The sequence below is a fragment of the Podarcis melisellensis genome, assembly GCF_964234715.1.
Source record: "Podarcis melisellensis genome assembly, chromosome: 5".
Taxonomy (NCBI): Eukaryota; Metazoa; Chordata; class Lepidosauria; order Squamata; family Lacertidae; genus Podarcis; species Podarcis melisellensis.
In genome coordinates this window covers 76,163,967-76,177,328 of record NC_138537.1, presented here as the reverse complement: position 1 = coordinate 76,177,328, position 13,362 = coordinate 76,163,967, and the positions used below count along the sequence as shown (strand labels likewise).

Here is a 13,362-nt window from a genome sequence, read left to right as displayed (position 1 = left end):
TAGGTATTGAACCTATTATGAACAGATGATACACATTGGACGCATCACTTTATAATTTATTTTGCAACCTTCTGACTAAATGTAGTAACTTGATCTGACCTGCCATTCCAACATTGCTCTTTATAGGTTTTGGTCTATGTTTAGTACTATCCCAAACAGTGTTAACATGGCTTGGTCAAAGGATCTGTAACTTGAATTCAATTAGAGTTGTGAATGTGGCTGAGGCTGGTCCATAGCAATCCTGTCTTGAGTTTACATTGAGGCATGGTACTGTACTGGGTAACCCGGGTGGAGTGTAATGAAAGTGGGTGGAGTGGCAGCTTTAGTCAGCAAACTCCAGACATGTTACGTGAATGCTGGTTTGGTTTTGCTGCAGAAGAAAAACTGCAGCTATGGAGTGACTCCTGCACCTGGGTGGAGATATGTTCTGTACCCAGGCCTGATTATTGTCTCGTGTCACTAAAAAACAGAGGGTAATATTGTAGTGAACCTAATAGTAACAAATAACTGTCTTGTTAATGTGTCCCAACTGGGAAATTGCTGTTTGTTGAATATTTCTCTATTTATTTGTAAAGTATAAATAAAATGCAGTTAAACTTAAAATATGAGCTATATTTAATTATTGCTATTTGTTTTATAGATACAGTACAGACTTTTAACGACAGTGAGAACAGTCACTTCATCTACAAGAATGTTGAAGACAATAACATAATTAATGCTCAAACAGCAGAAATCTCTGGGTACAATATTGAAATGAAGGAATCTCATGATTCTTGGGACTCCCATATCGGGAAGAGAGACTCTCCATCAGAAGTGTCACTTACAAAGGAATCATTAGTGACTGGCTTATATGAGTGGGAAGATGAGAATGAGGATACCCGAAGAGGAGAATATATGTTGGGTTTTGATGATGAACCACTTTCAGAGATAAAAAACAAGGATGAATATCTGGTTAAAGAAGATATGGAAAGTCCAAAGGAAACCATTAGCGAAGAACTGATGCAAACTGTTCTCAGGCCAAGTAATTGTCGGACATACTGTAGATCCAACAAAACAAAATCACAGGGGACAACAAATTTTGATAAGCTACTGGATGGCACTCTTCAACCTTTAGCCAAAGCAAACAGTGATTCAAATACTGATGGTGTGAACCCAGTGAAAAAAGTTGCTTTAAGTAGTGGGACCAGTTTTAGAGGGACTGGAAGGACTAGAGACTACACTGTTCTCCATCCATCATGTTTGTCGGTTTGTAATGTTACCATACAAGACACTATGGATCGTATTGATGAGTATGCCACATCTACACCTACTGATTTGGGAGAAGCAGGACGTCTGAGAAAGAAAGCCGACATGGCAACAACCAAGACAACAACTAGATTTCGACCTAGCAATACCAAATCCAAAAAAGATGTCAAATTAGAATTCTTTGGGTTTGACGACAATGATGAAGGAGGGGGTGGTGAAGGCGGCTCTAGAACATCTGGAAGCTCAAATTACAAAATTAAATACTTTGGTTTTGATGACTTGAGTGAAAGTGAAGATGACGATGAAGAGCGGCCGTTAGAAAGAAAAGTCAATAAAAAAAGAAACCGGGCAGCTCCATCCTCTTCACTTCAGTCCACTTCTGATGGAAGTGAGAACTATTCACAAGACAGTCAGTCAAGCACTAACCCAGGTAACATTAATTTGTTGCACTTGTTTCACAATTTAATAGCTACAGTTTGATAGTTAATAATTTGGTTCATTAATCCAAGAGTGGAAATCTGAATCTTTCTCTTTCTCTCCTCCCCCTTTCTGGCCCCCACATTTTGCATGTCAGCTTCAGGGCTTCTGACCTGGTTAATTCAAAGCAGTTTTCTGTTGCAGTGGAATTGAGAAACTGTGGCTTCATCTTTGTGTAGTCAACAGGGTCTGATCTTGTTTCACAGAAATTCCAGTGAAGTCTCATCAAAATATTAGGAAATTGATGTGATTTTTATTGTAGTATGTGTTAGGCTGTCTTTGAAAACAACAACAAATAATTGAACTTAGTGATGGCATTGTGCCTTTCTGATAAAATCAAGTTACTGATCTTTATTTTTGGTATGGATTGGTAAATATGCAGACTGAAGATCTGAATAATCAAGACCTCTTTCCTTTATTTACATATACTTTTAAACATTCAAGGTGGTGAGTTACATTAATTTTGAGTGTGTGGAAGTATATGAGGTTATAAATCTTCAGGCACCCAGACCTAAGATAGAAAGCTGATGAAGATCACCTCCTCCAGTAATTGTTTGATAACTGTAGTCCTGTGAAATAAATGGAAGCAGTTGCTGTAGTTTCATTCATTGACTACAGAGTCTCCCAAAACTAAACTGGGCCATTGGAGTACAACACATGAAATGCTTGATCAGCAAGGCAGACAAGATAAACTGGTTAATCATTGTAGTGATGGTCGCTTTAGCCAAAACAAACATGAATTAATCACAGAGTAGAAGAGAATTGAGGAGAGTGACATATTATGAACCAGCTACTTCAAAGATGACTGTGTTTCCTGTAAACATTTCAAAATGAAGTCTTCTATCTCTTATTGGTTCTCCAGCATAGTCTAAAAATATCAAGGCTAGAATGGATCTCCTCTCAACAGATAACTCTCATATCTTCCTTACTCTGCCATGTTAAACATTGCAGCAATTTGTTGAATTGAAGATTGCTTGCATGGTGTTCCTTTGCCATAGATAGGTGATTGGATTCTGTCAAAGAGAAAGTGAACTCTGTTTTTATTTGGGTAGCTAAAGGATAATATTTGTAAAGTCCTCACTTATTTGTATGCTCCTCTTCCGAAAAAGCTGGTCTCAAGTGTCTCCCCCCAAAAACCAGTCCCAAAATATTCACCTCTCTTTTTCTTGGAGGTGGTGGTTCATGCTTATAAAGCCAAAATACTCCCTGTTCCTTTTCAGTGAAACTCCATATAAAAGCAGATTTTATTTAGAAAAGATAATGATATGAGTGCTGTTATTCTTGGAAGGAAGTAATAATTCACACAGTAGTCCACTAGAGGATTTAAATATTCCTGAAAGTGCTTTAAAGTGGTAAACTTGCTAACAGAATTTTGTGTCTTAATGGTCAAGTAGGTGGGTTGCTGTTGAGTGTAATTGAATTGTCAAATGAGATGGCCATGAAGTAAAGTATAGTGTTGTGTAAGTGGGAGCCTCCATTTTCAGAGGTATTACAAGGTTGCTTGATAGCAATGGCAGGAATGAGGCCCTTTGCTTTCCACTATTGTAGGTGTCAACCTTTCTTCTTAGGTAGGTGGTGCCTTGCAACTTATCTCAGATTGTTCCTTCTCACTGTTCTTCCATTTAAGCCACATAGATTATATACAGTCATACCTTGGAAGTTGAATAGAATCCATTTCAGAAGTCCATTCAACTTCCAAAATGTTTGAAAACCAAATCATGGCCTCTGATTGGCTGCAGGAAATGCAGCCAATCAGAAGCCCCATCGGATGTTCAGGTTCCAAAAGAACGTTCACAAACCAGAACAATCACTTCCAGGTTTGCGGCGTTTGGGAGCCAAAACGTCAGAGTTCCAGAGTGTTTGGGATCCAAGGTACAACTAATTTCTTTCAAGCTTCATGTTACTGTAGGCAGCTTTCAGCAGGAACACACAGATCACACAAGCAGCCACAGAATTGCTACAGAATTTATTGTATTTGATGTGGTGAGAAACGTCCCACTTGTGACCTGGGGTGGTGCTCTGTAAATCTTCTGTAAAAGAATGGTGGCTTTCAGAAGACTACCATATTTGTAACTTGCAACAAATTCAGTTTTTCTTACTGTTCTAATTAATGTGCTTTAATTTGACCAATGCACAGCCAGTCAGTTTGACAAACCCAGGATCGAGGCTGGCATGACTGACTGCTTGTGTTTGCACATGAGTATCTTTTTAACCCCCGCCTTCCAAGCAACAGTGCCCTGCACCTGGAAAAGCCCACTTGCAAGTTCTAGCCCCTCCAGAGCAACATGTAGTAAAATATGAAGGGTTACCATCGAAGGGATTTTTGCCCATTTGCACCACCCCCAAATGCAAGCCTTCTGCTTGGGCCAGAGGAACTGTCCCCCCCCCCTAGAGGTTGTTAAATGTCAACCCTGTGCTAAACATTTGATCCCTAAATGTTAAGTTCGTTTTCTAGCTAAAGATTTAAGTTATTGCAGATTTAAGTTAATGCATGATTCGTGAATCTGCCAAAGAATCTGCGTTGGTGCGGATGTTAAAAAGGAATGATGGAATTAAAGAGGTGGATAACTTGGAGAGAACACAGTGAAATGAGATTCATTGTTGGTTTGTATGTGAAAGTGTTGCTTTTAAAACCATGACCATGAATAGAGTAATGTTTAGTAGGCACATCAGAATAGCTGAACACCCAAGAGCCTGGCTCACTTGTACATGTTCATGACTGCAGTATCAAATAATGACTTCCATGCTTTTGGATGGGACTACACAGATAAAAAGCTCTTCCAGATTGTCCCCAATGTAATAATAATTTATTGAACTGGTTTTAATACCTGAAATGGGAGCAATTAATTTCACTATGGGAGGTTTTTCAACAGGCCTCTGAGTTTATTTTCTTTCTGTTGTGTGTAGTTTAATTATAACTATTGTATGATGATCCTATCTTTCTCCTATTATTAATCCAATTGTTTTATGAACTAGTAAGTTGTTGCAAGCCTGTTTGGTTTACATGTCTTTCTAAGACAATTGTAACGTCTGGTTTACGTTGCTTTCCCTAACCACAGAAAGAAAAGGGCCAATGAGACTTCCCTATCTCTAGATCAGGGCAGTCCAACTTTTCATACCGAGTGGACTGCAAGAGTACTTTGACATGAAACCTGCAGGCTGTGTTGTCATGCAGTGAAGGGGTGGGTGGGAGGGAAGGCATTTGATGTTCCCGCTGCCTTCCCAAAGCTGGGTAAGTGAGGTGCCAGGCTGAGTTTTTGGAAGGAGGCGCAAGGCTCTAAAGGGAGGGTGGTGGTGTTTTTCATAGTGCACTGAGCTTTGGAGTAGGTAGTAGTGGTTAGACCTGCTGCTTCTGTCTGTTTTCAAAGTGCAGTGCAATATTAGACCCCTTCCCTGCGTTGTCTGGCACAGGACTTGGTGGAGCTGAAGGTGTTAACAAATCAGGACTTGGCTAATAAGACTTGCAGAAACCTGTTTCTATATGATGTGATTGTGACAGGACTATGTAATGTAATGTTGTGCTGTATGTTCTTGATGAGTTGATAACTTGATTTCAGCTTTCATGTTCATGTGATTATTCTTAAGCTATGCTTTATTTAACATAGAATGTGCATTTGAAACTGTTATTCCTTCCACAATAGAATGATTTGTGGTAAATCCCTACAGCCCCACCTGTTTTTCTTTGGGAGGGGGAAATTTTATATATTCAACTAGAGTTTTCATCTGAATTCCACTGTTCCCTTTTTAAAATGTAGACTAGCCTCCTCTGATGTTTATGTCAAAAGGAGAAGGCTGCTGAGACACTTTCCCTCCTAATGTAATACTAATGTCTCAACAAATGAAACTGATCTGTGGAAAATGTAACTTGAAAAAAGAGACATTGCACATACTTTTGTAAACCAAGAAATCTTTAATAAAAAGATGTTTGTTTGTTTTTAAAAAGGAGTAGGCTGCACATTCTGTAACAGAACACACACACATTTTTGTGATAAACAAACAAATGGCACTTTTGCTGCAAAGTACTGTTTGTTAATTCCCTCCCAGTATGCAGTCCCCAGTTCTCAGTGTGTTTGAACGTTTCACCCTAGATGAAGGAAACCTCCCTGATACAAACTTGAAAAATTACAACTCCTTGTCTTACTCTTATCCTGGCAGAGCTATTGGAGTTTCCAGAAGATGCATCCAGTGTTCCTGAAAGCAATAAGAAATCCATAAATCCACAAGGTGATAAGTCTAAGGAAAACACACGGAAGATATTTAGTGGACCAAAGAGGGTAAGTAGTACCAATGAAATTAGACTGTCATGGTTTTAGTAGTACTTTTGTTTAAGAGACAGTCCCAGAGCCTAGTAGTTCATAATGCATGTTTCCAAGAACGAATGCATATATGGAAATATAATAGGATGAAAAGCCCATCTGGATTTTATAGCATGCTAGTATCCTGCTGGTTGCTCCTCAGGTCCTTTACTTCCTTTATTTCTCATATATCTTGATAGAAAACAATTTGCAACAGGCACCCACCATTTGTTCACCAGAGGTGAATGTTACTGGGCTCTCTGTGTGCTGCTTGTTGTCCTGTTCACCAGATATCCTCAGGGTCTCTCATTTGAACTGTGGGTTGGTGAACGTAAGAAGTGCTGTTTTGAAGAGAGACTTTATTTTTTCTGTACTCCAGCTCAAATGAGAGAAGATTGCATATCCGTCCCAAAACCTCCCCAGCTCTCTGGAATATGGAGAGGGAGGCCATTGATTGTGGCAATTGATTGTGGCAACAAATAATGGCTCGCTAATAAACAGACTCAAGAGTTGTAGGTCCATGACTAGTGAACTAAAATGCAGATTCCTTTAGGAGATGAATAATGTGAAATATTTGTTTATTCCACACCCCCATGACTATGTTAACTGATAGAAAATCTTGAATTTGAGACAAATATATACACCTTCTAAAGCTTAGTTTTGCACATAATGTCATGATGATGTGTTCTGTTCTGATGTTCTTAGAATTTAAGGGAGTAAAGCACTGTCATGTCAGTGTAAATGTTCAAAACTCCCGTGAAATGTTTTGTGGAAGACAAAACATGATGTAAAATAAATCTCATAGAGGATTTGAAATGGGTGTTCTTATAAATAGCTGGTTAGGTTCTAAATGAATATTCCAACTGTTTTGTTTTGCAGTCACCAACAAAAGCTGTATACAATGCTAGACATTGGAATCAACCAGAATCTGAGACTCTTCCGACATCACAGGTGTTGAAAAATCCAAGTGTCCCTGTGAGTAAGGGGATCTTTTTTCCCCTCTGCCAACCCGCCCAGTGCTTAGAGATGATTCATCTACACCAGGAGAAGTAGCCTGAGAAATGGCTTAAAATTATAGTAGTATACATCAGGGCAGTGTTGCAGACACTGCTGGATATTAAGGTTAAAAAAAAAACCTAGCATATTCCATGGTTGTGTCATGCCTTTAGTATGACAATGGTTATGAATTTAACCAGGAATAATAATGATATTTTAACTACCTTTTCTTAGATTGCAAAGAATACGTTGTCCACTGACATTGGTTTCTTACATTTAGGCTTCTCTTTTGCATGTGGCTATGCAGGTTGAATCCAAACTCATTACTGCATGTTTACTTCTTAGCACATGGAATGGTTTATGTAATTTAAACTGAAATACAAATTGCTTCAACAGGTTATTTTTTGTGACAGCTAGCTGTAAATGTTTGCATCTATTACTTTATAATGCACTTAGAAATGTTATTGGTCCTCAGTCCACACAATTTTAAATCAGGGTTTTTATTGGTCAAAGACATCTCCAAATCATATAAATAACTGGAGGTGATAATTGTGCACAGAAAGTGTTTCCATTACACAGCCAAAAATGAAAGTACAAAATGATTTTGTTGGGGGAATAATATTTTGAATGATTCTATGGCTCAGCATGAGCATGGTTTCAGGGACATATAAGAGGGAGCAATTAACAGCTGCCATTGTGTTTTAAAATATTTTTGGGTTCGTGTATGTCTGCTTAGTTTTTTAAAGCTTAAATGGTTCCATTAGTCTGGATTCTTAAAGTAAATGGTAAGGATGTCACTATACTGTACTTCCATTTCAGTTGCCCCCTGGAGGCCCTTTAAAAAAAAATACCCTACGGCATCTGAATTGTAATCATCTTGCACATACAGCATGTGTTCACTCATTTAATATGCACTTTTGAAGCCTCTGAAAATCCCAGTGGATGAATGCAACAAATGCACATAATTTTCTGTTACCTATTTGGTGTTCATATAAGGCTTAAACATCTACCCATTCAAGTACTTTTCATTAATAGGTAAGGCTGTCTTCAAAGGAGGCAATTCATAAAGATGATGGAGTGTTCAAAGCTCCTGCACCACCTCCCAAAGTGATAAAAACTGTGACCATACCCACTCAACCCTATCAAGAGATAGTAACTGCCTTGAAATGTAGGAAAGAAGATAAAGAAGTAAGTGGAATATCTAAAACTTTCTTGTTTTGAAAGTAAACTTGGTGAAATATTTTTTTACCATTTATGATCCAAAGAACAATTGGCCAGGTGGAGAAACCTCCCTATTAAAAATAGATAACTTATCACTCTGAGCTGGCTGATGATTTCTGTTGCTGCCAGATAAAGTAGTCTTTTAAATGGGAGCTCTAAAACTAAAAACAAGTTTTATACATCTGCCTTCCAGTTATACACTGTTGTTCAACATGTGAAGCACTTCAATGATGTAGTAGAATTTGGAGAGAATCAAGAGTTCACCGATGATATTGAATACTTGTTAAGTGGACTGAAGTGCAATCAGCCCCTAAACACACGTTGCCTTAGGTAAGATATTTCTAATAATAGCATTTCCACATTTACCAAATAGCATCTTTTCTTGTTAGGTGTATTGTGTTCATAAGCATTGTAGACTATTGCACCATTGGGAGGTGAAAGCAGAAATGTGCTAATAATATACACATAGCAATTTTGTTTCCTTCAGGAACGTCCAATGGAGAACCCATGTACTGGTGCAGTTGTGTAAAAAGTATTGCTAGTAAATTGGGCTGATGTTGAATGGAAGTCAGTCTGTATAGCTTAAGTCATACTTGTTAAAAAGGAGAGCCATTTGTTCTCTGTGTTCTCAAGAGAATATAGTAGCCAGATTTTGACTTGACAATGCATTCACAGTAAATAGGTAAATGAAATAATTCCCGCTATTGTTCTGAAGTTGCATGGTGTGACTTTTATTCCCCTTATGGTTAATAAGGAATGTCTCATACTGTCTAAAGAAAGCATTGAATAGTTACTTGGGTAAACACACTGGTTTAAGGATGTTATTAATTGTTATTACCTAGTTCGCTTTTTCTTTCTGAGTAGTTATCGCAAAAGTATTTCATTGATGCATTTTCATCTTCAGGGAGTGCTCAAGGAAACTTGCTGTAGTTTAAAATAAAACTAAAAAATGACACTAAACTTACACAAATGCAACAGAAAAACACAAGATCAGAGACATGGATTACATTTTAGGGTGGGTCAAACGTCCAGACGGTCACATAGATTAGATTAATAATTCATCAGTTGCTTTTAATAGGTTAATAATTAATCAATTGCATATGTAGCCAGTCAGTCTCACCCTTCTTTCCATGAAGAAATCTTGTTTCAAACTGGTGTTGTCTGCTACAGCAGAGCGAGACTGCTGATGGCAGGCACCCCTTCTCCAGCCTTAACCATTATCGTTAGCATGTTGATCCAGATACAGTAAATTCACCAGACAGCTGGCACTGAATCAGCTGGAAAGAGAAAGAGCTTGTGTCATCAGAATACCCCTATCAAAAACATAATGGTATCTCTGCATAAGGTTGTACATGTATGCATACCTGATTGTTTCATGTAGCTTGATCTTTCTGAGGTAGTACGGGGTAAATAGAAAACCAATAGGAGATCTCTAAATGTTTGTGACTGTGTGCAGACATCTTGATTGGAGCTCTTCAGTCACTGAAGCTCTTCCCTCTGTAAACTAAGCATTGATCAATCCTCTTTGCTGGACTGTCCTTAACTAAGGGACCAGATTACAAGTGATTGACAGGAGCTGTGATGGTGGCAGCTCTCTTGCTGGTTTGTGGCTTAGCCAGCTGATTGTAAACATTGAAAACTTCCTGACTTCAGCTGCTGCCCACGGCATCACACAGCATAGTAGTAGCCATAGAGGGGAGATGGGGAAGGGGATCAGTGGAGCACTGGGGGGTTTCTTCCTCACTACATACACTTGCTAGGCACACTATGTCCACAGAGGAGCACCTTGAGTCAAATTGCTCACTGCTTCTGATTTTGCCGTAGGCCTGCTGCACTGGGAGTGGGAAATATGTCTGACAGTCAGGCTATTTGTGCTACAGGCCTGCACTTTTGGGTAGTGCCCCATCGACAAAGTTTCCTCCACGCACTTTGGGTTTGCTTGACACGAAGCCAGAACGACATTGTCCTGTGGGGTGCACCTTGTCATTTGATTTGATTATGCTCCATTGTGACTGTAGGGGTTTTGCAGACAGGCAACCTGGGCTCTCCATTGGTTGTTGAATTCTTTAAAATTCTCTGCTAGAGACTTGGAGAAACTTTAGTTCATAAGATTTTTTTGTTTTGTTTTTAGTGTTATCAGCCTGGCGACAAAGTGCGCCATGCCCAGTTTCCGAATGCATTTGAGAGCACATGGAATGGTAGCTATGGTCTTCAAAACACTGGATGACTCGCAGCATCACCACGTATGTAGAGTTGTGGTTGCAGATGTGAAATGGCACATCCATCACTTAAATACTCATACTGGTTTTAATTGTGTTTTTATTTCGTCTGTTGTGTATTATTTTATTGCAGTTTAAATTCTTCGGAATGCCCTGAAATATAATCTCTATGAAATGAAAGAAGCGAAAGAAATACTATTTAAAAATAATGCAGCATCTAGTACTGTGCAGAAAAATCATTAAGTTTGTCTGCCAAGACCCTCAGCAATTTTTAAGTAGTCCTTGGGGACTACTTAACTGAGAGTTCAAAAAACTTTTGCTTGGACATAGCCTTGCCCCTGACTTGCATAATGAAAGTCTGTGGGCTAACTGTAACTCCTTGGATCTTACATTCATGTTTAAATCTTACTAGATTTCTGCATTTTAACTAAATATTTAACCACTTTGTTTTCCTGTTTTTCCTTTCCATTGAAGAATTTATCACTTTGTACAGCAGCTTTAATGTATATCTTGAGCAGAGATCGCTTGAACATGGATCTAGATAGAGCCAGCTTAGATTTAATGATCCGGCTTCTGGAACTAGAACAAGACTCTTCTTCATCCAAGTTGCTCAATGAAAAAGACATGAACAAGATTAAGGAAAAAATCCGAAGACTCTGTGAAACTGTTCACAACAAACACCTTGATCTAGAAAATATAACGGTAGGTTGTGTGACTGTTAACCTAATTTTTCTCTAATGTGAAAATGGTACAGGTGTTATTGCTGTTTTTGTGGGTAGAAACAAGTTAACTTTTAAAAGATGCTTTTAGAACAGTAGAGTGTAGGAAAACCCTGGCACTTCTGAAATAACAGCAGTGATCCCTGCAGGTATTACTTAGTGTAGTCATGGCTTCTTTCTCTCACATCTTCTAAAAATTTTAACTAGGGCAGATGAAGAGTGTTGAACTCTTGAAAGATAAAACCCAAACACTTTTAAGTATTTAACAGTGCAGTTCATCTCATGGTTTTTTCTTCTTCATGGTAATAGGCAGACGGTATAGAACAAATAGATCTATTTAGCTAAGCCACTAAAATAGTGTATTTAATTGCTTCTATAATTAAACACTAATGACTTTTCTGAATAATATTTCACTTGATAGAATGGGAGCTGAAAACAGTTATTTTTGTGATTCTGTGTGTATAAAAATGTCCACTTTTACTAGGGCTAAATGTGCTATCTGGTATGAAATCTTTACATGCTACTAGTATAAGAGGTGGGACGCGGGTTGCGCTGTGGGTAAAACCTCAGTGCCTAGGACTTGCTGATTGTAAGGTCGGCGGTTCGAATCCCCGCGGCAGGGTGAGCTCCCGTCTTTCGGTCCCAGCTCCTGCCCACCTAGCAGTTCGAAAGCACCCCTAAGTGCAAGTAGATAAATAGGTACCACTTTATAGCGGGAAGGTAAACGGTGTTTCCGTGTGCGGCACTGGTGCTGGCTCGCCAGATGCAGCTTGTCACGCTGGCCACATGACCCGGAAGTGTCTTCGGACAGTGCCGGCTCCCGGCCTCTTAAGCGAGATGAGAGCGCAACCCTAGAGTCGGTCACGACTGGCCCGTACTGGCAGGGGTACCTTTACCTTTACCTTAGTAGAAGAGGTTGCAGGGTGGAGTTTTCCTGTTCAGGCACCCATTCCTTTTAAAGGATTCCTTTTTCCTCCCCCCCACAAAAAAAAAACACCACAGCCAGACAACTCTGAATTCTGTGGCTGTTGAGCAGGAGAAGTTATCAGTTGGACTGTGTTGGGTGATTTCCCCCACCTTAAGGTTTTCTTCCAAAAACATTTTGTATTTCTGCAAACTATGCCTGTTTGAGTGAGACCCTGTCAGTATCTGACACCTGTTCTCTGAGACCTGCACTGCTTGCCAGTTTGCTGCTGAGCCAAATTCAGTGTGTTGCTATTAGTACAAAAAGTACAACTTGGGACCAGTTTACCTGGAAGATCGCCTCACCCCAAATATCCCCACTTGACCACTTCAGGCTGTGGAACTGGCACTGTTACAGCTGCTGCATAGAACCCCTTTTAGCGTGGCAGCTGTTGTACGTTGGAACTCCCTGCCTGTTGATATCGGGCAGGCACATTTACTGTACAGTAAGCCCACAACCTACATGCATTTAACTTGTGTGCATTCAGGTTTATGCATGAGGCAAAAAAAAGGGATGGTGGGGGGGGGGGGGCGGTTTTAGGGGAAATGGCTGGCTATCCCACCCATCATTGAACCCAATGTGTTGGACTATACATAGTTTTGGCTTTAGGTGTAATCCCTGGAACATAATCCCTATGTAAATTGCAGGCTTACTGTACTTTTTCTGGTGCCCAATAACACATTTTTGTTTAGGCAAGCCTACCCAGACATGTAGAATGTTGATACGTGTTTTAGTCTATGTTTAGTTTATCTTGTGTTTTTATTCTTTAAATGTTTTAATTAGTTGTTTATAACCTTTTTATGGATTATTTTAAATGTTTTATTCTTTTTGTTAACAACTTGGCAAATAGAGGGATTGATGCCTACACAATCTTCTCGCTTAGGGACTATATTTGTCACCTATCTAAAGCCACCATTTCTTACATCAGACCTTCTTCATGCGGGTTTTGATGCCATTTTATTTGAGATGCATAAAGCTACACTAAAATTATCAGTTTGGTTTCATACTACCTCTTACATTTTGAGACTTGCCCCCAATCTGCAGTACACTGATCCATTGGCTCAATCATTGTATGACTAGGTAAAGAAAAACAATGGTGCAATTTGATTTTGCATATGAATTCATTTATTTTGCGAGTAGTAAAAGAGTTGGAAGGGAGTAAGATATGGTGATAGTGCAGCAACATTTTGCTAAGATACAATAATAATCTATAAACACATGGAGCA

General features: G+C 39.2%; 1 protein-coding gene across 4 annotated transcripts in view; it reads left to right on the top strand.

Moving 5' to 3' along the window:
* Positions 1-13,362, top strand: part of WAPL (WAPL cohesin release factor) — a 61,125-nt gene that overhangs the window by 26,738 nt on the left and 21,025 nt on the right. For all 4 annotated transcript variants that reach the window (XM_081913483.1, XM_081913484.1, XM_081913485.1 and 1 more), the window contains exons 3-9: positions 641-1,675; positions 5,878-5,996; positions 6,897-6,992; positions 8,049-8,201; positions 8,428-8,564; positions 10,366-10,477; positions 10,928-11,155. In XM_081913483.1, the coding sequence (XP_081769609.1) occupies positions 641-1,675; positions 5,878-5,996; positions 6,897-6,992; positions 8,049-8,201; positions 8,428-8,564; positions 10,366-10,477; positions 10,928-11,155 (1,880 nt within the window). The remainder of the gene's footprint in view (positions 1-640; positions 1,676-5,877; positions 5,997-6,896; positions 6,993-8,048; positions 8,202-8,427; positions 8,565-10,365; positions 10,478-10,927; positions 11,156-13,362) is intronic.